The 25,252-nt window shown below is 40.6% G+C and overlaps 1 protein-coding gene across 1 annotated transcript in view; it reads right to left on the bottom strand.

Annotated features, from left to right (window-relative positions):
- Window positions 1-743: 743 nt before the first annotated feature.
- galnt2 (UDP-N-acetyl-alpha-D-galactosamine:polypeptide N-acetylgalactosaminyltransferase 2) overlaps window positions 744-25,252 on the bottom strand; it is a 64,807-nt gene continuing 40,298 nt past the window's right edge. The window contains exons 8-16 of the mRNA XM_026293506.2: window positions 24,986-25,073; window positions 24,555-24,642; window positions 24,317-24,420; window positions 23,567-23,693; window positions 7,146-7,238; window positions 6,239-6,322; window positions 5,731-5,857; window positions 3,888-4,007; window positions 744-3,748 (exon numbers count right to left, since the gene is read on the bottom strand). Coding sequence (XP_026149291.1) covers window positions 3,593-3,748; window positions 3,888-4,007; window positions 5,731-5,857; window positions 6,239-6,322; window positions 7,146-7,238; window positions 23,567-23,693; window positions 24,317-24,420; window positions 24,555-24,642; window positions 24,986-25,073 — 987 coding nt within the window. The 3' untranslated portion in view covers window positions 744-3,592. The remainder of the gene's footprint in view (window positions 3,749-3,887; window positions 4,008-5,730; window positions 5,858-6,238; window positions 6,323-7,145; window positions 7,239-23,566; window positions 23,694-24,316; window positions 24,421-24,554; window positions 24,643-24,985; window positions 25,074-25,252) is intronic.

Genomic DNA, 25,252 nt, shown 5'->3' with positions numbered 1-25,252 from the left:
GTAAAATTTACACCAGATAAGCGGCCAAACACCATCCTCCCTCTGCAAAACAATGAAATACACAACATACAGTGGGTAACTGTACACTCAACACTTAGGTTTTCTACAACTTATTCGGAATTTCCAAAGGCTTTCACTCTTTTTTTGTTCTTTCTCATACAAAAACAGGAAAGAACTTTGGCACGCTGTGCGAAAGATGTAAACATTTAACCATCAAATCAAAATGAGGTGCTGGACTACTGAATTCTTTAAGTCATTTACTCAGTGTATAACATAAAAATAATACAAAATTAAATTGAGGAATAAGACTGTGTTGAAAAGAAAAGGCTTTAAACAAACTGTAGTGGACAGTAATGCCGGAGTCACTTAGGTGTGTGCAGTTTGATTCTCATGGCTGTTCTTTCTTTTCACAGCTGATTTCAATTAATCATTTTTATAGTCAGAAATGTGACCAAAAAGAGAAAAATGTTTTAAACTGGTTGTGCACCAGAAGTTTGTTTCTTCAGTTGCTAATTCTCCAAATGTTACCCATAAGAAATGGCAATAGAGATTGCTACAAGCAGCTAAAAACAAGATGCTTTGAAAATCAGGAGTTCCTGTTTGAGTTCTGCAACTACTATATTATTTGAAGACATACATGAACTGCCACACAGCTATATATCAGAATGATACTAAATTAAAAGGGTGCAACATCTGTATATCCAGCCCAGCCCACTCCTAAAGACAATATTAAGGAAAAGCAATTGAAAAAACTACATCCTATTTAACCCAGAGCACCCAAGCTGTCACATCTGCCACATGAATAATGTTGATGTTTACAGGCTCTGTAATACTCCATGGAAGAAAGGATTGTCCCATTCCTGCAACATCTGTAAATATTCACTTATTTTAATTTTAAAAATTGTACATCAACTCTAGCCACTTAGAACTGGGAACATGTGTACTGCAGCATGGAGTGGGCAAGGAGGAAATTATATGGCTGCCACCTTTATACACTTGCTTTACTGATGTAAGCCTTCTTGTTGTTTTAACGCCTTTGGTTTGATTGCAGACTGTTTGGATGTACAACTGAGGAGAACATTCTACTTCTGTATTAAGACAAAACAGAAAATGTTTGACTTAATTTTGCAGTTTCGAAACACAATGACAACAAAAAAGACAAATGCATACAAAACTCACAAGTAAGTCCTGATTAGTGTAAAATCTAATTAAAGCCCTAGATCTGATTTGGGCCCTTGAATATGTTCATCATCAAAACACAAAGCTTTTTTTCATATCTGGACATCCCTTTGGAAAAGGCTCAGCCATGGGTTCTGTTCAATGCAGCACAAGTTATAGGATAGGCTTTTCACCCAGACGCAGTTTCAGCTGACCTACTCAGCTCCACTCACTCTGCTTACAGATGGATGAACATAGTGTATAAGACAAGGCAAACATACGTAACAAGGAAGAAAATCACAGAAAACAAGATGTGGTATCAAATGTAGTACCATACAGCACAGCAAACATGACCAGCTGTGCTACTTTTGGAAACTCAAAACAAAAACAAACCAAGAAAAATCTATGGAATATTTATAAGTAAAGATGTGAGGAATGGAGAAAAATACTGAGGAACATAAAAAGATATTTAACATTGATGATGATGATGATGAATATTCTTATTAATATATTGGAATTTATTGACTATTTCACTATATTTTGCATATTATCACTTCAAGGTGCCATGTGATGTTGCTCCAAATGCTTTTGGTTTGGTTTACATGTAATTAAAACCAAACTCCACAATCCACTATGATTACTCATTGACAACTAACACTACAGAGGTTCATAGCAGAGATTATTGAACTTGCAAATGGATACATGTAATGGAAATGGTTATAGCCAAACTATAAAGTAACAGGGCACTGCTGTTTGGTGACACCAAAGTATCAATACACTGAAAAGCACTGTGTTTGAGCTTGTGAATGAAAATCTGTACTTATTTCAAGATGAGCAGTTCTGCTTGTGCAATTAGAAAAATCTGCTCACCTTCAGCAGAAACAGAGTGAGGACAAACAGTAAAACCTTGTTTATTGTAGTTTCTGAACAGATGGTTTATTTAATGAAAAAATGTGTTAATATGTTAAAACACTACTGAGTGTAACTGTAACAATTTGTTACTAATAAATGCACCTAGAAGGAGCTTTTAAGATGCACATGCACATTTCATACATTGTGACTACAGTCAGAATGTCTGAAACTATTACCTCTGCATGGCATCTGTTCACAAACTAGAATAAGTAAAGTCTTGGTCAACAAAAAGTCTGTTTATAAGTTTATGGGCACTGGGTATTTTCCTGTGTTCAAAGTGGATAAACAATCTTGTCTTGTCATTGTTGTCAGCTAATGTGTAAAACACCTCCTCTTGGTCACATTTTAAACCTTGCTGTAATCACTTTAAAGATGAAATCTGTTAATTCTAAAGAAGCTTGATTATTAGACAGTAACCCTCTAATGGCAACACAGACGAATGTAAAGGAAATTATCGGTGCAGGAAAAATTAAATGTATAACCACTGCAGATGGAGCAGTTAGAAAGCAGCGTAATTTGGTTCCGTTTTTGACAAAAGTAAACAAAAAGACACGTAATGTTTTTTTTTTCTGTGTATTTTCTTTAGAGACATAATGGTGTAGAAGTGAAGATGCTGTAGCAGCCAGTGCCACAGTCTGAAGACAAGAAGTAAATCCACAAGCTGGGTGTCAAGACACATCAGGAACTGCACCTCCATCCAAACCATTGTAGAACCCTTTCCCTTATGCAAAACACAATCAGTACAGTACACACAACTTTTCTCTGGTGATCCTATAAACCACTATGAGTAAAAGGAGGAAAAGTTCAAAGAATAGAGTCCATTTCCTCCCATCACACCACCAAAAGCCAGACCCTAACCTCACCACACCTACTCACCACAACCTGAAGCCTCTATCTGCCATTCCAGGCTCCAGTTTGCTGTGGAAAACCAACCGAGACAGAGAAAGAGAGGGAGAAGGAGAGGGAGAGGGAGAGGGAGAGAGCGCTGTAGAGGAGCCTCATCAAACATCAGATTCTTACAAGAACAAAATAAAAGGCTCCTGCAAACCTCACAAAGAGTTAACAGTAAAAAATAAAAAATATGAATAAAATAAAATAATTACAAAGTAAAAATTCAGAGCTCTATTTCATCAGCACTGAAGAGAGTTAAAGAACAGAATCCAGTTTTCATTTTCCTCTGGAACCATCAATGAAAAATACACTGAGGTATGTAGTTTGAAGGAAGATCCTCTTCATTGCTTCTTCATCTTTGTTGTAATCCTCACTGTCACCATCCATCCATCCATCCAAACCAGTCATATTCCTGATTACCCCATTATGATCTACAAGCACCTCCCCCAGTGGGCGTGGCTCATAGTTTGTTTTTGTTTTTTTTGTTGTTTTTTTACAGGGGTGTGGTGGGGGAGAGAGGTGCAGACATGACTGGCTGCCCCTCCGAGGAGGAGGAGGATCTTATCCATGTCTCAAAGCCTGTTGTTGTCTCTATCCAATATCCAACTCTTCCAGGGATCTACAGCACCCCCTATGACTGTAAATTGAGGGTGAACTTCCACTGTTGATTGAGGCTGGGGCTGCACACCTCCACGGTGAGTCCACCCATCCTGGCACTGCGGCTGTCTAGACAGAGGTTACTGCCCACATGACGAAGCTTTGAGTTGGATTCAATCTGCTCCCATTTCTGGCAAGGAGGCAATGACAATATAACAACTCATACAAAACAGGTGCAGAGCAGAAAAGTTACAAATGTCTTTACTACAGGAGTGTCCTATCGCTATCTACAGACAAGAGTGAAGGTGCTAACCAGACTCAGTCATTACCTGTCTGCTGTCATTTTCTCGACAGCCTTGTAGTCTGATGAGGGAGCCAGCTGTTCTGTCCACCACAGTCAGACACAAATCCATGTGTTTAACTGATTTATCCTTGGTCAGGGCCCATTCCTTCAAAAAAATATATACAAGCAAAACTAATAGTATGAATACATTCAAAATTAGCATGCTCATATACTAGAATGTTCTACACAATGCTTTTGTAAATAAACGACAACAGCCAAGAAAAATGTGCATCTGAATTTTTGTTTGTCTACTTTACATTCAAAGAATGGAGATTTTTTTTTTTTTTTTGAACAAAAAAGCCCACTCTCAATTCCAACGAACAAAGAACTGGTCTTAGCTTGGGCCTCTCAAATACCAGTCTAAATATGTTTGAATCAGATTAGTGGATCAAGTGGGTCTTACATTAAGCGCAAGACCATTCTCCTTTTTCACATAAACAAATAAAAGGGAACATTATTGTTCTAGTACAGTTTGTGCTGCTCTGATCTAACAAACAGCAGTAACATCTGATAATAGTGGTGGGGCTGATGGACATGATTAAAAAAATCCTATCATTACACCTTGCATGTGTGTTTGTCTTTGTTAGTCAAAGCTGCAGCTAATTTCAAGCCAACCATGAAATGGTTTTAAAAATGAAAAACTTTGTATGTTGCATGTTGTGCAAAATGACTGGGCTAAAACAGATCCGTGAAGCCAATGGTCTAAAAATGTAAGATGTGCTGTTTTTAAAAAACATCAGCTATCATTTTATCTCCAGAATAAACCTTCTGACAAATTGCAGACACAAACTGGTACAGGCTTATAGCCACAGATGCGCGCACATGCACACACATGCATGCACACACACACAGGCAGGCACAAATATGTACAAATATTCTGTATGTAATTTGAGACTTCAGTGCATATGCTGACAATGTCATATTCAGTGCTTACTGCAGGTTGGTACAACACCAGATTTCTATTCAAATTTACTTGACGATTGTTTGAATACATTTTAGGGCTGTCAATCGATTTTCATATAGTTAACTCGTAATTCATCGCAACTTAATCAAACATTTTTATCTGTTCTAAATGTACCTTAAATTAATACTTTTCAAGTTTTTAATACTCTAATCAACATGGGAATGCAAATGTATGTTTATTATTAGTGAAACCTCCCTAAACATACAGCATAAAGAACATAAGACATGTTTCAATGGCGGTTGATATGTTTTTCAAAGAACTTGTTCATGCCTATTAAACACATGGAAAAAGAGCATAGCAAGTTCCCATTATTTCTCTTTCTTTGCACTGACCCAGTTGCTCAAACAGACAAGCTTGTTTACATTTTCAGATGTGAGGGCGTCTCGTTTTTTCCGAACATGCCCCTGACAGTGAAAGCAATCTTTGACAAGGTATGGATGCGTTGCTAAGGTGTTGCTAAATATCTGCAGACATCGTTTTGTAAATGAATTTAACGTTCAGAATACCCTTTTCTTTCTCAATTCCTGTTTGCTGCTACACTCTTTACTGTCAATGGCTGCATTTTCGATTTCGCCTACTACGGGCAAGGCCACGGCAAATGCGCGCTCCGTTAATCGCGCATTAATAAAATTAGTGCCGTTAAAATGAGTTTGCCTTAACGCGTTATTAACGCGGTAATTTTGACAGCCCTAATACATTTAAGTTACTACAATGTTGATAAAAAAAAAAAGGTCACACCTAAAATAGATGAACCCTTTAACGTAATACCAGTGCCGTCACCACAAGTGACACAACCTACCACACAGATGTTTCTAGAGACAAGATTTGACAAGCTGACCAGCATGTGTCATCGCGATAATGCTACCTGGTTTCCCCCAGCGTTGTGGCATTCATAGACGCCCACCACTCCATCAGCAAAATGTCCCAGAGTGTCCAGACAGTTTCCCCCCTGCTGCAAGGCTCCAAACGCTATATCCTGGTGATCTGGGACCCTAAAACAAACAAAGCATTGTTAAACCATATATAGCTCTATAAAAGTGTAAAGGGAAACGTAAGACTGTACTACAACCTCTTGATCACCATAATTATATAATTTTTTTATGTTTCTATGTCAATTTATCTCTTGAATTTATACATTATTAATGTCATTGATGTGACAAATCCCAAACCTGCCAAAAAGTAATAATGTGTTTGAATCATAATACAGGAATAATGGCTATTAGTTAGTGTCACTATAGTCTGAGAGTCTAAGTGAAAAACATTAGAGCCCAACACAAAGGAGATCACACAAGTTCCTAAATGTAGTTAATGTCTATAACATTATTTATCATAGCATAGAATTTATTCAATCATATTACAAAAAATTTTCTCACCTCAGTTCAGGGTAGACATTCTCCAGGTACCATTTGAATGACTTACAGCCTAATCTCTTCTTCATTTCCAAACGACTCTGGATACTAAGACAGACCGAGTGGATTAAAGTGTTGATCACTTTTGATACCAATATGTTTCTGTAGTTTGATTGAATTATTACAGCTCTGTTCATTTATTCTGTAAAAGGACCTGTCTGAGGCCGCATCTTTTGGGAAAAATAGGAATGTCTAGATATACTGTATTAATGTGAAAAGAATTTTACACTGTTATGTGAAGTTGGTGTAATCTGGTATGCAGATAAAGTGAAAACAGTAACAGAAATCACAGAAAGTAAAAGGACAATAATGCAATTATATTACATTAATAAGCAGAGTTATCCAGTGTAATTTAGCCAGTGTAAAATAGCTTTCCTCTTCCTAATGGTGTAGTTCAAGTACAACCTCTGAACTATCAAGTACAGCTGCATGCAAACATAATAACAATGCATTGCTAACATGTTAAGTACTGTATGTATAATGTTTACCATGCTCACCAATTTAGCTTTTTAGTATGCTAATAAATGCTAACTAGTACAAAACAAGCAGATTAAACTGATGGGTACGAAATGCCACAAGCCATCCAATAGCTATTGACCTGTTTCATTGTAATGTAAGTGTTGGACTGATCCACATGGTTAAATCTACTGCTGTCTGACACTGCTTTGATCGGTTTAGATCAGGGTTAGAGTTTGAGGTTTTGCCCTGTTTAATGCCACATTAATGGCCTTATGTCACTTCAGTAAAAAGGGTTACTGATTTCTTTGACAGCTGACATGCTAAGGGGTCAGACCAGTTAGTTTACCCATGCAACTTTTTTATTTAGCCACATTATTTTGTTGAACCTAAGGTTACACTTAACAGTGCTTACTTTCCATAGGGGACATTTCTTGCAGAAGGGACAGCAGCATAGTAGAAGTTTTTAAACTCATCCATCCACACCTCTGCTGCTCTCCTTGTGTTCCTGAAAAAGGGGAAGAAAAAACAAAATGTGGGAGGGTGAAGGACAGAGGAGAAATAAGTAGGAAAAAGGATATACAGTGGGTACGGAAAGTATTCAGACCCCTTTACATTTTTCACTCTTTGTGTCATTGCAGCCATTTGCCAAAATCAAAAAAGTTCATTTTATTTCTCATTAATGTACACTCAACACCCCATCTTGACAGAAAAAACCAGAAATGTAGAAATTTTTGAAAATTTATTAAAAAAGAAAAACTGAAATATCACATGGTCATAAGGATTCAGACCCTGTGCTCAGTATTGAGTAGAAGCACCCTTTTGAGCTAGTACAGCCATGAGTCTTCTTGGGAATGATGCAACAAGTGTCTCACACCTGGATTTGGGGATCCTCTGCCATTCTGCCGTTTAGGTCAGGACTCTGGCTGGGCCAGTCAAGAACGGTCACAGAGTTGTTCTGAAGCCACTCCTTTGTTATTTTAGCTGTGTGCTTAGGGTCATTGTCCTGTTGAAAGGTGAACCTTTGGCCAAGTCTGAGGTCCTGAGCACTCGGGAAGAGGTTTTCTTCCAGGATATCTCTGTACTTGGCCGCATTCATCTTTCCTTCAATTGCAACCAGTTGTCCTGTCCCTGCAGCTGAAAAACACCCCCACAACATGATGCTCCCACCACCATGTTTCACTGTAGGGATTGTATTGGGCAGGTGATGAGCAGTGCCTGGTTTTCTCCACACATACCGCTTAGAATTAACGCCAAAAAGTTCAGTCTTGGTCTCATCAGACCAGAGAATCTTATTTCTCATAGTCTGGGAGTCCTTCATGTGTTTTTTGGCAAACTCTATGCGGGCTTTCATGTGTCTTGCACTGAGGAAAGGCTTCCGTCGGGCCACTCTGCCATAAAGCCCCGACTGGTGGAGGGCTGCAGTGATAGTTGACTTTGTGGAACTTTCTCCCATCTCCCTACTGCATCTCTGGAGCTCAACCACAGTGATCTTTGGGTTCTTCTCTACCTCTATCACTAAGACTCTTCTCCCACGATTGCTCAGTTTGACTGGACGGCCAGGTCTAGGAAGAGTTCTGGTCGTCCCAAACTTTATTCCATTTGAGGATTATGGAGGCCACTGTGCTCTGAGGAACCTTGAGTGCTGCAGAAATTCTTTTGTAACCTTGGCCAGATCTGTGCCTTGCCACAATTCTGTCTCTGAGCTCCTTGGGCGGTTCCTTCGACCTCATGATTCTCATTTGCTCTGACATGCACTGTGAGCTGTAAGGTCTTATATAGACAGGTGTGTGCCTTTCCTAATCAAGTCCAATCAGTTTAATTAAACACAGCTGGACTCCAATGAAGGAGCAGAACCATCTCAAGGAGGATCAGTAGAAATGGACAGAGTGTGAGTTAAATATGATTGTCACTGCAAAGGGTCTGAATACTTATGACCATGTGATATTTCAGTTTTTCTTTTTTAATAAATTTGCAAAAATTTCTACATTTCTGGTTTTTTCTGTCAAGATGGGGTGCTGAGTGTACATTAATGAGAAATAAAATGAACTTTTTTGATTTTGGCAAATGGCTGCAATGACACAAAGAGTGAAAAATTTAAAGGGGTCTGAATACTTTCCGTACCCACTGTACGTGTTGCATGGCAGCTATACCCAGACATCTCCACTGGGCATTGTTGTGTGTGTGCAGTGCACCCAAGGCAGGGTTATTATCAAATGATCTCCTCAAGTATATTTTTACATTCCAAGACTGATTAAATCAAAGGGCCACCTGAGATTTACTGCTGTGGTATTTATTGTTCTGAAATGGATAACCCATGGAAAAATGACCTGTGGATACAACAGCAAGAGATGACACTGCCATCTCAAACAGACACTGCATTTTAGACTATCTTTGATCATGAACAGACTCTGCAGAGTTAATACATCTACTGTAACTAAGAGAACCCTTTCCTGGACTCTTTCCAGACACAAGCTAAAAAATTATTTCAATTCAATTCAATTTTATTTGTATAGCGCCAAATCACAATACAAATCATCTCAAGGCACTTTACAAAAACTAAAACTAAAAACCCAACAATTCCCTTATGAGCAAGCACTTGGCAACAGTGGAGAGGAAAAACTCCCTTTAACGGAAGAAAAAACCTCCAGCAGAACCGGGCTCAGTTTGGGCGGCCATCTGCCTCGACCGGTTGGGGTGAGTGGATAGAGCAGAGAGAAAAGAACAGCAACAATAAACAACAAATAGACACTGCAGGTTGGTGGGACCAGTAACTGCACATCAGCGATATACAGCTCCAGGACAAGGGACACCTGCAGAAGGTACAGAGAGAACAGAGAGAGAGGGAGAGAGCACAAACTAGGGGAGAGAGAGAGCACAAGGTTAGTGGGTTAGTGACATTCAATGGTGGAATATACATGAGGTGGGAGGAGAGAAGAGAGGGGAGGGGAAGGGAAGGGAAGGGGGGGGGGGGTCTAGGCCTATAGAGCTGGTTCCATAGGAGAGGAGCTTGATAACTAAAGGCTCTGCCTCCCATTCTGCTTTTGGAAACTCTGGGAACCACAAGTAGACCTGCACTCTGAGAGCGAAGTGGTCTATTGGGATAATATGGTACTATGAGGTCTTTAAGGTATGAAGGAGCTTGATTATGAAGGGATTTGTATGTGAGAAGAAGGATTTTAAATTCTATTCTATATTTTACAGGGAGCCAATGAAGAGAAGCCAATATAGGAGAAATATGATCTCTCTTGCTAGTTCCTGTCAGGACTCTGGCTGCGGCATTCTGGATTAACGGGAGGCTTTTTACGGAGATATTGGGACATCCAGATAGTAATGAGTTACAGTAATCTAGCCTTGAGGTAACAAATGCATGGACTAGTTTTTCTGCATCATTTTGAGACAGGATGTTCCTAATTTTGGAAATGTTGCGCAGGTGAAAGAATGCAGTTCTAGAGATTTGTTTTATGTGTGAGTTAAAGGACATGTCCTGGTCAAAAATAACTCCAAGGTTTTTTACAGTAGTGCTAGAGGCCAGGGTTATGCCATCTAGAGTAGCTGTAATTTGAGAAAAGTTATTTCTGAGATTTTTTGGCCCAAATATAATGACTTGTGTTTTCTCCGAGTTTAAAAGTAAAAAGTTACTGGTCATCCAGGCTTTTATGTCAGTTAGACAGGCTTGAAGTCTGGTTAACTGGTTTGTGTTAACAGGTTTAATAGATAGATATAACTGAGTGTCATCTGCATAGCAGTGGTAATTAATAGAGTGCTTCCTAATGACATATCCTAAAGGAAGCATGTACAGGGTGAACAGAATCGGTCCTAGCACGGAGCCTTGTGGAACTCCATAACTAACTTTTGTTCGTGTGGAAGGTTCATCATGGACATGAACAAACTGGAATCTGTCTGATAAATAGGATTGGAACCACTTTAACGCTGTTCCTCTAATACCAATCACATGCTCCAGTCTCTGTAATAAGATGTTGTGGTCAATGGTGTCGAATGCTGCACTAAGGTCTAGGAGGACAAGTATTGAAACAAGTCCATTATCTGAGGCTAAGAGAAGATCGTTGGTAACTTTCAACAGTGCTGTTTCTGTACTATGATGTGCTCTAAATCCTGATTGAAAATCTTCAAATAGTTCATTCCTGTGTAAGTGGTCTGATAGCTGCTTAGCAACAGCTTTTTCTAGGATTTTAGAAATAAATGGCAGGTTGGATATTGGTCTATAATTAGCCAAGACTCCTGGATCAAGACTAGGCTTTTTGAGTAAAGGTTTGATTACTGCAGTCTTAAAGGCCTGTGGTACGTAGCCTGATACTAGAGATAAATTTACCAAGTCCAATAAAGATGAGTTCATTAATGGCAGGGTGCCTTTAAGCAGTCTAGTCGGGATGGGGTCTAAGAGACACGTTGATAATTTCGATGAAACAACTACTGATGTAAATTCAGAGACATCTATGGGAGAGAAGCAGTCTAAACATAAATGAGGTCCTACAGATGATTCAAGAGCTACTGTAGTAGAAGATTCATTTATTGCAGGTATAGGAAGCATCTGCTGAATTTTATCTCTAATAGTTGTGATTTTATTTGTAAAGAAACTCATAAATTCATCACTGCTGAGAGCTAAGGGAACACTGGGCTCAACAGAGTTGTGACTTTTTGTCAGCCTGGCTACAGTGCTGAAAAGAAACCTGGGATTGTTCTTATTTTCCTCTATTAGTGATGAATAGTATGCAGTTCTGGCTTTACGGAGAGCTTTTTTATATGTTAGTAGACTGTTTTTCAGGGCTAGAAAAATTTCCTCTAAGTTTGTGGAACGCCACTTCCTTTCCAGCCTTCGTGATGCCTGCTTTAAGGTACGAATATGTAAATTATACCATGGGGCTAGTCTTCTCTGATTCACTAACTTCTTTTTCAGAGGGGCTACAGAATCAAGCATTTCACGCAGTGAGGTTACAGCGCTGTCAACAACATGATCAATTTGGTAGGGAGTGGGATTGAAGCAGCTGCCCTCCACTGTTTATACTTGGCATAGATGTAAATAAAGATGGAATCATTTTCTTAAATTTATTAACAGCGTTGTTGGATAAACATCTGCTGTAGTGGAATTTTCTTCCAAACGCTGCATGATCCATCATTTTAAATTCAAAAGTTATTAAAGAATGATCTGACAAAACAGGATTTGGGGGAAAAACTATTAGATGTTCAATTTCGATGCCATAGGTCAGAACAAGATCAAGGGTGTGATTGAAACAGTGGGTGGGTTTATTAACATTTTGAATGAAACCAATTGAATCTAATATAGAATTAAATGCAATGCTGAGGCCGTTATTTTCAACATCTACATGAATGTTAAAATCTCCCACTATAATAACTTTATCTGATCTAAGCACTAAATCAGACAGGAAGTCAGGGAATTCACTTAAAAACTCTGAGTAAGGGACAGGTGGACGGTACACAGTGACAAGTAGAACTGGTTTTTGTGTTTTCCAGTTTGGATGTGAGAGACTAAGAGTGAGGCTCTCAAATGAGTTAAAATTGTTCTGAGGATGAAAGTTTAATAATAAGTTTGAGTGGAAGATTGTAGCTACTCCTCCACCTCGACCTGTGCTTTGAGGAACATGATAATTTTTATGACTGAGGGGGGTTGATTCATTCAGACTGACATATTTACATATTTATTTATATTCAGACATACATATTTGGTGTTACATTGATTGGTCCTGTTGTAATTCTGCTTCTATTGCTAAATATGTAACATATGTAAGGCAACCTATTGAAAGCATCACTGCCAGACTACGGTTGTTAGGTATAAGCTGTATTATTGTTTATCTGGTACTCATGCTTGTGGCTAATTCACGTACCAGTGTGACTTTTTATGCGTGTCATGAAAACACAATCAAGTGAACTAAAAATGTATGCGTTTGAAACGTTCTTGGCGGAAAAAGTGAAAATATTATTTCCCTTTTAGGAAACACTGATTTATTAGTCTTAAAAATCAGGTTGACACCGCTCTGAGGATAAATGACATCACACAGTGCTCAGACCAGTGACTTTGCACCATGATGACTGAACAATAAGAAGAATTTGCCGCCCAAAGCAGCAGAAAACAAAAGTCTAGAAAGCTCAACCCCAGAATTTGAGTATGACTCAACGGCAACATCAGCTGTGCTCCACGGAATAATCCAGCAGAACCAACGGTCAGCGACCAGACAAAGAGAGCAACTCGGCAAGAAATGGACACCCTAGGCCTGCAGCCAAAAGACTTCTGATGAATGCCGACGCAACTCCTGGCAACTCGATGGCCAGAAGGCAGTTGGTCTTAGCATCTCAGCTGGTCTCCTTAGGTACCAGTTAGCTTACCTTTCTCCTAAACTGCTGTTTCGACCTCACACACAAATCCAAACAGAAATTGATTTCAAAATTCCTTTATCCATCACTTTAAAATCACCTACTGTTTATACCACCAATTTTAACATTTTAATTCATTAATTCATCCAATTGCCCCCGTTTTCCCTTCTTTGTAAATCTTTAAAATACATACTGTCATCATTTATCTTTATATCACACAATAAACTCTTCACTGAATCAGAGAACTCCCACTCAGATTAAAGACTGATAGTATTACACATGTACTAACTGATTGATCTGCCTTCAAGGGATGTGAAGACTGTTTGTGATATTAAAAATCCATAAATCCATCCAGACATTATAAACATTACATAAGCAAGATGGCGCTGCTGAGGGCAGCCACAGTCCTTCACTCTCTAGTACAGTGTATGTTTTTCCTTTTTTCTGCTGCACCTCTCTAATCACCTATACCAGAGAGAAACTTCTGAGCATCAGACAGTCTTAGCTGAATACTTTTCCCCTGGTTTTCATTGACCCAGTGAGCCTTTAACAGCGATTTTGGTCAGAAGCGCAGCTGCTCTTCATGCAGTTCGCAGGAGACTGAGGGAAGCACACAGGAGCACTCATCAAATTCAAAGAGCGAAAGTTGTACACTCCACTCCCGTCTATACACCTGGTGAATGTCCACTGTCTGGCAGACAGGATGAACGAGCTGTTGCTTCTCAACACCAAAAACACAGACTTTGGCAGATTCGCCAATCTCTGTTTCACTGAAATCTGGCTCAGTGAACACCTATCGGACAGCAGACAGCACACTACGGCTGCCAGGATTCCAGACGACCCGTGCACTGAGCACTCAGAGAAAACGAAGGAAGGTGAAATGTGCTTCTACGTTAATGAAGGTTGGTGTACAGATGTCACAGTATTGAAACAATCATGCAGTCCTCACTTGGAGACCCTCATGATAAACTGCACTGTTACACAGTTTTAAAGGACGCTTATCGCTCCGCTCCCCCATGCTGCTTTAGGTCTCTGTGATCACTCTCTGCTTCACCTCATCCCAACCTACAAGCAGAAGTTAAAATCTCTAAGCAGGAGTTAGAGGCCTGCTTTGATTGCACTGATTTGAGGGTTTTGAAGCTGCAGCGACCGATCTCAAAGAACTCACTGACACTGACATCTTAAATCAATTTCTGTGAGAGCATGTGTGCATACAGCAACAATAAACCATGGTTCACACCCAACCTCAGGAAACTGCACCAGGCCATAGAACAGGCCTACAGAAGTGGGGGCAGGGCCCTGTTCAAGTATGCCTTCTCAGCTAGAGACTCTGCGTCAGTTTGGAGACATCTACAGCACATCAGCAATTACAGGAGACCATCCTGTCACCCTGAGGAAAACCTTAGACTAGCAGATGACCTGAACAGCTTCTATTGCAGATTTGAAATATAGGTTCACACCTCTCACCCACGTGAATGGACTGCCTGAAATCCCCACCCCCCTCCACCCAGACCCCCTACCTGCACTAGAAGATCTGTGAAGAGGATGTATTGGGGCTTTTCCACTAGCACTACTCGGTTTGACTTGACTCGACTGGTCTTTTGGTCTTTTTGGTTTTCCATTAAGGGATAGTATCTGGTAGCAGGTACTTTTTTTTTTTTGCTCGGCCGAGGTTCCAAGCAAGCTAAGTTGATACTAAAACGTGACGTTAACAGACTGCAGGCCACCAAGTGGGCAGGGAGTGATGGCACTGGAAGAGTCACATGCGTGACGCCCGACTGCGTCCGATATGAGAACCAAAACCCAGACCCTGACGGTGTGTCCCCCGCCTGCCTGAGAGTCTGTGCTGACAAGCTGGCACCCATCTTCAAACGGATCTTCAACCGATCTCTGGAGCTGTGGGAAGTGCCCTCTTGCTTCAAACGAACTACAATCATTCCAGTCCCCACCTTGCAATCAGAATTAAATGACTATAGGCCTATCGCCCTGACACCTGTGATCATAAAATCCTTTGTAAGACTGGTGTTGAGCCACCTGAGGGACTTCACACACCCCTGCAGTTCGGCTACCTGGCAAACAAGTCGGTAGATGATGCTGTCAACACGGGACTGCACTATATCCTGCATCACCTCGACTCCTCAGGGATGTACGCGAGGATTGTGGATTTCAAGCCTGAAATCCACCACCAGAAGCTCACCCAGCTCACAGTGCCCACCTCCACCTGTCAGTGGATCACCAGCTTCCTGACTGACAGTAGCAAGCAGGTGAGGCTGGGGAGCATCACATCGAAGACCCAAAACATCAGCACTGGTGCCCCCGAGGGATGTGCTCTCTCCCCAATGCTCTTCTCCCACTACACTAACGACTGCATCTCAGGAGACCCCTTTGTGAAGCCCCCTAAAGTATGCAGATCACACCGCAGTCACTGGTCTGATCCAGGACAATGATGAGTCTGCATACATGTGGGAAGTAAAACAGCTGGTCCACTAGTGCAGTCAGAACCATCTGGAGTTGAACCCGCTCAAGACTGTGGAGATGATAGTGGACTTCAGGAAAAGCCCCCCTCTCACCATCCTCAGCACCACAGTGTCTACTGTGAAAGCCTTCAGGTTTCTTTGATCCACAATTTCCACATATTGTGCACCTCCCATATCTACACCACATTCAGAAGAAGGCCCAACACAGACAGTACTTCCTGCGGCAGCTCAGGAAGTTTAACCTGCCACTGGAGCTGCTGGTCTACACCACCATCATACAGTCTGTCCTCTGCCCTTCAATCACTTTCTTCTGTAGCTCCATTACGTTGTACCAATGTGTTAAAGAAGCTTACACATAGAATTCTCTTTTACCACAAAAACCTCATAAAACCTGTTACACTCATTTTGATGCTCATCTATGTCTTTATTAACAACTTAAACTGTTTGTGATGTACATTCGATTTAAGCCATTTACTAACCTGTGATAAAGAGTAGAGGAAGCACACACACGTTGAACTGCTGTTCAATGGGGATTTATTCCTCTATATGAGCTCCAATTACCCTAAACCACTCACAGCGATAGGTGCCCTCTAGGAATCTGTGATGGAATAGCGCTCAGCCCTTAAGAGCCATAATGAGTATAATGTGCAATTAAGCCCATAATTATATAAACTAAAATTGTGGGGTGCGGTGCCTGTTTTTATCAGTCACAAATAATTTTAACTCTTTAAACTCCTTTAGGCTTTTCTTACACCAATGCTTACAGTTTTCCCATCTCTACAAACATAATCCTCACATAACTGGCAGGTTCTCCCAGATGTGACAATACACGGTGAAGCATGTAGAGGACCACACCATCCACACCAGTGTGTTCTTTGTAAGCAAACTGCCGGGGATCTATTGCATGTTTAACATCGAGTCTTAGTAGGCGGAAGTGAGAGCCATCGGCCTGTAATCATTTAGTTCAACTGGACACTTTACTTTGTGTATTGGAATAATGCAAGATGTTTTCCACAGAGCCGGGACCCTGCCCAATTGTAGAATTGAAGATCCTCTGTAGAGGCTCACACAGTTGGGCAAGCACAGTCCTTACGCAACCTTGGACATACACCATCTGGACCAGCTGCCTTACCTGCAGCACAGTCTTTGTAACTGCAGCCTCACCCAGGGGACATTGCTGCAGTGGTGGAAATGCACACAGGTAGAGGGCAAGGAGGAGGAAATGAAGACATGAGACACTGAGGAAGAATGAGGGGTTATGGCTGGACAGGCTGGAACTTTTGTGGCAGTGTCTAATCTGTTGAAGAACTTGAGTTCAGTGGCTCTGTCCACATTACCCACTGGTGCCTGGTTGTTCTTTTTTTGTAGCAAGCAAAGTTGTTAATTCTCCTCCACACCTCTCTGATGATGTTGTGCTGGAGATTTTCCTCTATTTTGTTTTTGCAGTCCTCCTTAGCCTGCTTTAACTTCCTCTTCAGCTCATGGCGGACGCACAATATTAATTGTTCCATTTTTTTATCCATGAAATATTCAATGGAAAAAGAAAAATCAAAATAATATTTTTTGTTTCCTATAAAAACTTCTGATTTAAATTGTGTGAAGAATGTAGACCCCCCCCATTGCAAATTGTTGTATCTGAGCTCTATTGATGATGGCTTTTTATAGTTCTCGTGGACGTTAACTCAAAGTTAGAGTTCTGAGGTGAGTAGCTGAACATCCGGGTAAGCGAATCACTTTTGTCTTGCAGGCGTGTCGTGTTGTGTGTGTTGTGTGGTTCGTCTGCAGACTGGCGGCAGACTAGCTGTGGTTTGGCACACCTGGGAACCGGCTAGACTTTGAACGGTTCACTGGCTGCTGCATTCCGGTGCTGGTCGGGTACCTTTCTGTTTTGACCGGTGTTTGTTGCTATTTCCTGACTTAGCGCTCGTTGGCCTACCGGTTAGCTTAGCTAGCTAGTTAGCTTGCTAACATGGCCTCTCCCTCTCTCTCTCTTTCTTGCTCGGTGTGCCACATGTTTAGTTATTCCTCTGCCTCCTTTAGCGATAATGATACCTGTATTAAGTGTAAGGTTCTGTTAGCCTTGGAGGCGAGGATCACTGATTTGGAAGCGCGGCTCCGCACCTTCGAACAAAAGCCAGCTAGCCTAGCCCCGTTAGCTGGTGTGGAGCCACCGAGCTCAGGGTCTGTTAGCGGTCCAAGGGCAGCTCCGGAGCAGCCCGGAGAATTAGCCTGGGTGACGGTCCGAAGGAAACATACTCCTAAGCAGAAGCCCACGGCTCATCACCTGCCTGTTCACGTTTCTAATAGATTTTCCCCGCTCAGCGACACACCCGCTGAGAAACCAACTCTGATAATTGGCGATTCCATAGTCAGGAACGTGAAAATAGAGACACCAGCGACCATAGTCAAATGTATTCCTGGGGCCAGAGCGGGCGACATCGAGTCAAATCTGAAGCTGCTGGCTAAGGCTAATCGGAAATATGGGAAAATTGTTATTCACGTCGGCAGCAATGACACCCGATTACGCCAATCGGAGGTCACTAAAATTAATGTTGAGTCGGTGTGTAACTTTGCTAAATTAATGTCGGACTCCGTAGTTTTCTCTGGACCCCTCCCCAATCTGACCAGCGATGACATGTTTAGCCGCATGTCTTCGTTCCGTCGCTGGCTGTCTAGGTGGTGTCCAGCAAACGATGTGGGCTTCATAGACAATTGGGCCACTTTCTGGGGAAAACCCGGTCTGATAGCGAGAGATGGCATCCATCCCACTTTGAATGGTGCAGCTCTCATCTCTAGGAATTTGGCCGAGTTTCCGACCTAAAGCCTGACAATCCAGGGTGGGGACCGGGATGCAGAGACTCAGTCTAAAACGCTTCTCTGCAGTTTCCTTAGAGCCGCCGCCCCCTTCAAACCACATAGAGACTGTGTCTGCCCCTCGAACATATAAATCAAACAAATCAGAAGTTAACAGAAGAGGAGTTATTCATAAAAACTTAGTAAAAATTAAGACCACTCCTCTTATTGAACAGAAAAACAGAACTGTCAAATGTGGATTATTAAATATTAGGTCCCTTTCTTCTAAATCTCTGTTAGTAAATGATTTGATAACTGATCACCAAATTGACCTACTTTATCTTACTGAAACCTGGTTACAGCAGGATGAATATGTCAGTCTGAATGAATCAACCCCCCTCAGTCATAAAAATTATCATGTTCCTCGAAGCACAGGTCGAGGTGGAGGAGTAGCTGCAATCTTCCAGTCAAACTTATTATTAAACTTTCATCCTCAGAACAGTTATAACTCATTTGAGAGCCTCACTCTTAGTCTCTCACATACAAACTGGAAAACACAAAAACCAGTTCTACTTGTCATTTTGTACCGTCCACCTGTTCCTTACTCAGAGTTTTTAACTGAATTCCCTGACTTCCTGTCTGATTTAGTGCTTAGATCAGATAAAGTCATTATAGTGGGAGATTTTAACATTCATGTAGATGTTGAAAATAACAGCCTCAGCATTGCATTTAATTCTATATTAGATTCAATTGGTTTCATTCAAAACGTTAATAAACCCACCCACTGTTTTAATCACACCCTTGATCTTGTTCTGACCTATGGCATCGAAATTGAACATCTAATAATTTTCCCCCCAAATCCTGTTTTGTCAGATCATTCTTTAATAACTTTCGAATTTAAAATGATGGATCATGCAGCGTCTGGAAGAAAATTCCACTACAGCAGATGTTTATCTGACAACGCTGTTAATAAATTTAAGAAAATGATTCCATCTTTATTTACATCTATGCCAAGTATAAACATAATGGAGGGCAGCTGCCTTAATCCTACTCCCTACCAAATTGATCATGTTGTTGACAGCGCTGTAACCTCACTGCATGAAACGCTTGATTCTGTAGCCCCTCTGAAAAAGAAGTTAGTGATTCAGAGAAGACTAGCCCCATGGTATAATTTACATGTTCGTACCTTAAAGCAGGCATCACGAAGGCTGGAAAGGAAGTGGCGTTCCACAAACTTAGAGGAAATTTTTCTAGCCTGGAAAAACAGTCTACTAACATATAAAAAAGCTCTCCGTAAAGCCAGAACTGCATACTATTCATCACTAATCGAGGAAAATAAGAACAATCCCAGGTTTCTTTTCAGCACTGTAGCCAGGCTGACAAAAAGTCACAGCTCCGTTGAGCCCAGTGTTCCCTTAGCTCTCAGCAGTGATGAATTTATGAGTTTCTTTACAAATAAAATCACAACTATTAGAGATAAAATTCAGCAGATGCTTCCTATACCTGCAATAAATGAATCTTTTACTACAGTAGCTCTTGAATCATCTGTAGGACCTCAGTTATGTTTAGACTGCTTCTCTCCTATAGATCTCTCTGAATTTACATCAGTAGTTGCTTCATCGAAATCATCAACGTGTCTCTTGGACCCCATCCCGACTAGACTGCTTAAAGGCACCCTGCCATTAATGAACTCATCTTTATTGGACTTGGTAAATTTATCTCTAATATCAGGCTACGTACCACAGGCCTTTAAGACTGCAGTAATCAAACCTTTACTCAAAAAGCCTAGTCTTGATCCAGGTGTCTTGGCTAATTATAGACCAATATCCAACCTGCCATTTATTTCTAAAATCCTAGAAAAAGCTGTTGCTAAGCAGCTATCAGACCACTTACACAGGAATGAACTATTTGAAGATTTCCAATCAGGATTTAGAGCACATCATAGTACAGAAACAGCACTGTTGAAAGTTACCAACGATCTTCTCTTAGCCTCAGATAATGGACTTGTTTCGATACTTGTCCTCCTAGACCTTAGTGCAGCATTCGACACCATTGACCACAACATCTTATTACAGAGACTGGAGCATGTGATTGGTATCAGAGGAACAGCGTTAAAGTGGTTCCAATCCTATTTATCGGACAGATTCCAGTTTGTTCATGTCCATGATGAACCTTCCACACGAACAAAAGTTAGTTATGGAGTTCCACAAGGTTCTGTGCTAGGACCGATTCTGTTCACCCTGTACATGCTTCCTTTAGGATATATCATTAGGAAGCACTCTATTAATTACCACTGCTATGCGGATGACACTCAGTTAACCAGACTTCAAGCCTGTCTAACTGACATAAAGGCTTGGATGACCAGTAACTTTTTACTTTTAAACTCGGAGAAAACAGAAGTCATTATATTTGGGCCTAAAAATCTCAGAAATAACTTTTCTAAAATTATAGCTACTCTAGATGGCATAGCCCTGGCCTCCAGCACTACTGTAAAAAACCTTGGAGTTATTTTTGACCAGGACATGTCCTTTAACTCACACATAAAACAAATTTCTAGAACTGCATTCTTTCACCTGCGCAACATTTCCAAAATTAGGAACACCCTGTCTCAAAATGATGCAGAAAAACTAGTCCATGCGTTTGTTTCCTCAAGGCTAGATTACTGTAACTCATTACTATCTGGATGTCCTAATATCTTAATAAAAAGCCTCCAATTAATCCAGAATGCCGCAGCCAGAGTCCTGACAGGAACTAGCAAGAGAGATCATATTTCTCCTATATTGGCTTCTCTTCATTGGCTCCCTGTAAAATATAGAATAGAATTTAAAATCCTTCTTCTCACATACAAATCCCTTCATAATCAAGCTCCTTCATACCTTAAAGACCTCATAGTACCATATTATCCCAATAGACCACTTCGCTCTCAGAGTGCAGGCCTACTTGTGGTTCCCAGAGTTCTCAAAAGCAGAATGGGAGGCAGAGCCTTTAGCTATCAAGCTCCTCTCCTGTGGAACCAGCTCTCAGCCTGGGTTCAGGAGGCAGACACTCTCTGTACTTTTAAGGCTAGACTTAAAACCTTCCTCTTTGACAAAGCATATAGTTAGGGCTGGCTTCAGGCAACCCTGAACCATCCCTTAGTTAGTTATGCTGCTATAGGCCTAGACTGCCCGAGGACCATTGGTGCACTGAGCTCCCCTACCCTACCCGCCCCCCCCTCCCCCTTCTCTCCGACCTCATGTATATTCCACCATTGAATGTTACTAACCTTGTGCTCTCTCTCTCCCCTAGTTTGTGCTCTCTCCCTCCCTCTCTCTCTCTCTCTCTCTCTCTGTACCTTCTGCAGGTGTCCCTGGTCCTGGAGCTGTTTATCGCTGATGTGCAGTTACTGGCCCCACCAACTTGCAGTGTCTATTTGTTGTTTATTGTTGCTGTTCTTTTCTCTCTGCTCTATCCACTCACCCCAACCGGTCGAGGCAGATGGCCGCCCAAACTGAGCCCGGTTCTGCTGGAGGTTTTTTTCTTCCGTTAAAGGGAGTTTTTTCCTCTCCACTGTCGCCAAGTGCTTGCTCATAAGGGAATTGTTGGGTTTTTAGTTTTAGTTTTTGTAAAGTGCCTTGAGATGATTTGTATTGTGATTTGGCGCTATACAAATAAAATTGAATTGAATTGAATTGAAAGTTAGGTATATTTAAACTCAGAGTTGAATGAACTAACTCTGATCAACTGTTCTGGAACTGAAAACTCAGTTTTTTCCATCTCTGGGTTAATCAACTCAGAGTTTAGGGTTAAGTTCAGAGTTTGTTAAACATGCTTCAAGGAATACCCCTCCTTCATGCGGAGTGGAACTCAACTTGATTATATTGTGCTTTTTAGAACAGAAATTTTCAAAATCAAGACAATATGTGCCCCCTTTCAAGGTTTTATGGTTTTATGGTCACTCTGTTCTTGACAGGTACAGATCTTGTATCTATGACTTTAAAGTCACACACAAAAAATTGATCTATTGTTCATTCATTTGACATGCATTCATTTCCACTGGAGTCTTTCCATTTTGCTCCGAAGGTGCTTTATACCACAATTTAACGACTGCATTTGCACATATGTCCTAGATATATAGATTTTAGAATCACAGTTTTCATAGACCAGCTGAAGACAGTGATGGGCTGATTACATATGACACTTCTTGTTTGTTCCCTGTGTTATTTATATCACTGGGAGGATGAAGGAAAGTGCAGCCCCTATATAACTGTTTGCTGCTCTGCCTATATGTTCTTCAACAAGACAGAGTTTGTTGGGCTGATTTCTAGGGGTGGTTAATTGAACGAGGAGACTGCATATCTTTGGATGTATTATCCCCATATTACTAATGTTCACTGATTATTTTGTCACATTTGACATGCTGTGAGAATTTAATTAGAGTATTCTTTCAAAATCTGAAGACAATAACTTTTTATAATTGGTTTTTAACTGTTGGTGCTTGGTTTTAATTATCTGGTTTTATTCACAGAGCTAGCACTTAATAATGTATGTGCATCAATTAAACTACTGCCACAAAAAAATAATTTGCACAACAATACCCCAAACAAAAAAATTAGAAAAAGGTGGTGGCTGAAGAGAGATGTAGGGAGGATTAAAACCCATATAAAAATAAGAAGACATCATAATTACAATTAATCTCTCCAAGAAGAAATGCTGTAATGGTTACTAGGGCTGATCAACACATTACACATTTGACAGTAGATTAGGTACCATTGGATGTTATGGATATCACAATAATTTGATTAATTTTTGAATGAACTTTTCCATTTGAGTAACTGTTCTGAGGCTTTCAATCATATCTCACAGACTTTCTCAGCAGACGGAGTATGCCCAGTTGTTATAGAACTGTAAAAGCACACACTTTTTCTGCTCATGTAATGGACAATTGCACAATATAAGCAGTGGCTAATGTTTAAGCAGACATAATGCTGGATCAAGCTGCCAAAGGTTACTTTTTGCTTGACTGAATGTAAAAGTTAGAAGTAGTTTAAAACTATATTAGTTCAATCTGAAGGTATTGTAGAACTGGCTAGAGACCCACTACACCCACTGTGGAGCCTAGGTCAAAACATCATTTAACCTTAACAGCTGTGCGTGAGTAAAGGAGCAAATGATCTTTGGCGCCTTGGTGGTTACTGAATGTTTTACAGTGTCAGCCTATGTATGCATATTGTACCTTGCAAACACAGTCCCACTACCCCCAGGGAAGGTGTATGGATGTTGCTTTCTGAAGACGTGGCCAACTCTGCTGCAAGGGATGATCTCCAAACTGCCACCACACTGCCACACACGAAATGAGATCTCTAAAACACACACACACACAAAAAGGTTAAACACACTTTTCCACACTTGTTCTAAAAAACTACTTCAAGAGTTAATTATTATAAGCAGTGTGAAAGTAATTTTGTCTGCACCCACTAAATGCTTTCAGATTCAGGCCCCTTCCACGACATTGTCTGCATTGGGATCAGTTCTGATTAATCACACTGTTTACGCACAAATCATTCTATCAGCTTCTGGTTCTTCACAATTTTACAGCTGAATTTGGAAAAAAACAACAGGGGGACCCAGCTTTTATTAGACCACTACAGTACTGCTATTCTGTTTAGTTATTTTCACTCATTTTAGAAACAGCATTTTCGAAGATGAACTGCACCCTAGTAGAAGATGCTTTTACACAGATCAGACCATGATATTAGTGAAAAATTTTGTTTTTTATCATGTTCTTGACATGAAAACCAAGATGATGTCATGAGTTAAGATCATGGTTAAGATCTTTCATGGCAGAGCAAGATTTTATATATGAGCAGGAATGTGTGGTTTTTCAAGTCTAAAGCACAGCATTTATGATGGAAAGAAATTACAGCTTGACTGTGACTCCACTGTGACTTTACTAAATTTGCATTTGTGCTGCTACAGCACTCACCAAGGTTTTCTCCTCCCCATACATCCATCATCATGTCATACTTCCCCAGCTGCTCAAAGTATTCCTTATCCATGACAAATAGACCTCCTGCTATCATAGGAGTCCTGTAGGGGCACAGAAAGGAGGAGGCAGGCAGATGGGGCAAGAAAGACTGTAAGAATAGTAGTTGGTGGCAACTTGTAAGGAAAGAGCTGTTGTGTGGATGTGTTGGATGAACAAATGTGTGTATCTGTCTTACTTTATGGGAGCGATGGGATTGCCTTGCCTGGCTCGTCTCTGTTCCAGAGTCATGTAGTCCCATTTAAACACCAAATTCCAATCAAAACCTATGCACATAAACAGACGGGAAAAAAAGAACCACACCATTATGAGAATTATGCAATTAATGCACTCTGGAAGACACATTTAAACTAAATACATGTTGAGTGTATTAAAAAAAAGTGTGCATCTTGCATGTGAGACATAAAACCTAGCAGCCTTAAATGAAAACTGTATGAAATAAAGCACTGGATGCCAAAACAACAGATAGTAGCAGTGCTACTACAACATCATATATACATTTTTGGGGTTTCTAAAAATGTAACTAAAATGCAGGCTTGTTGCCAAGCTCACTGATCCACACGTGTGTGCGTGTGTGTGTCCATGTACCACTCTATTTTGGTACATTACCTCCTTTCAGATCAGCCGAGGCTCCCACATACTGGAAGTTGTCCATGTTAATGACATCAATAATAGGAGAAACAACTCTGGTCTTATCCTAAGAAGCATGAAGAGTCCAAAATAATTTAAAACCATTTATTTGCAGACAAACTCAGAAAGGCAATAACAGGAAAAGACTCATTAATAAATATTTACTAGAAGTCTTGTTAAATTAAAACCCAAATTAAGCAAAGCAGATGACTATTTCACCATGCTTTGTGGAATTTGACAGCAGAA

The sequence above is a fragment of the Mastacembelus armatus genome, chromosome 3 (assembly GCF_900324485.2).
Source record: "Mastacembelus armatus chromosome 3, fMasArm1.2, whole genome shotgun sequence".
Classification (NCBI taxonomy): domain Eukaryota; kingdom Metazoa; phylum Chordata; class Actinopteri; order Synbranchiformes; family Mastacembelidae; genus Mastacembelus; species Mastacembelus armatus.
The sequence above is the reverse complement of the archived record's forward strand: the minus strand, read 5'-3'. Positions and strand labels throughout refer to the sequence as shown.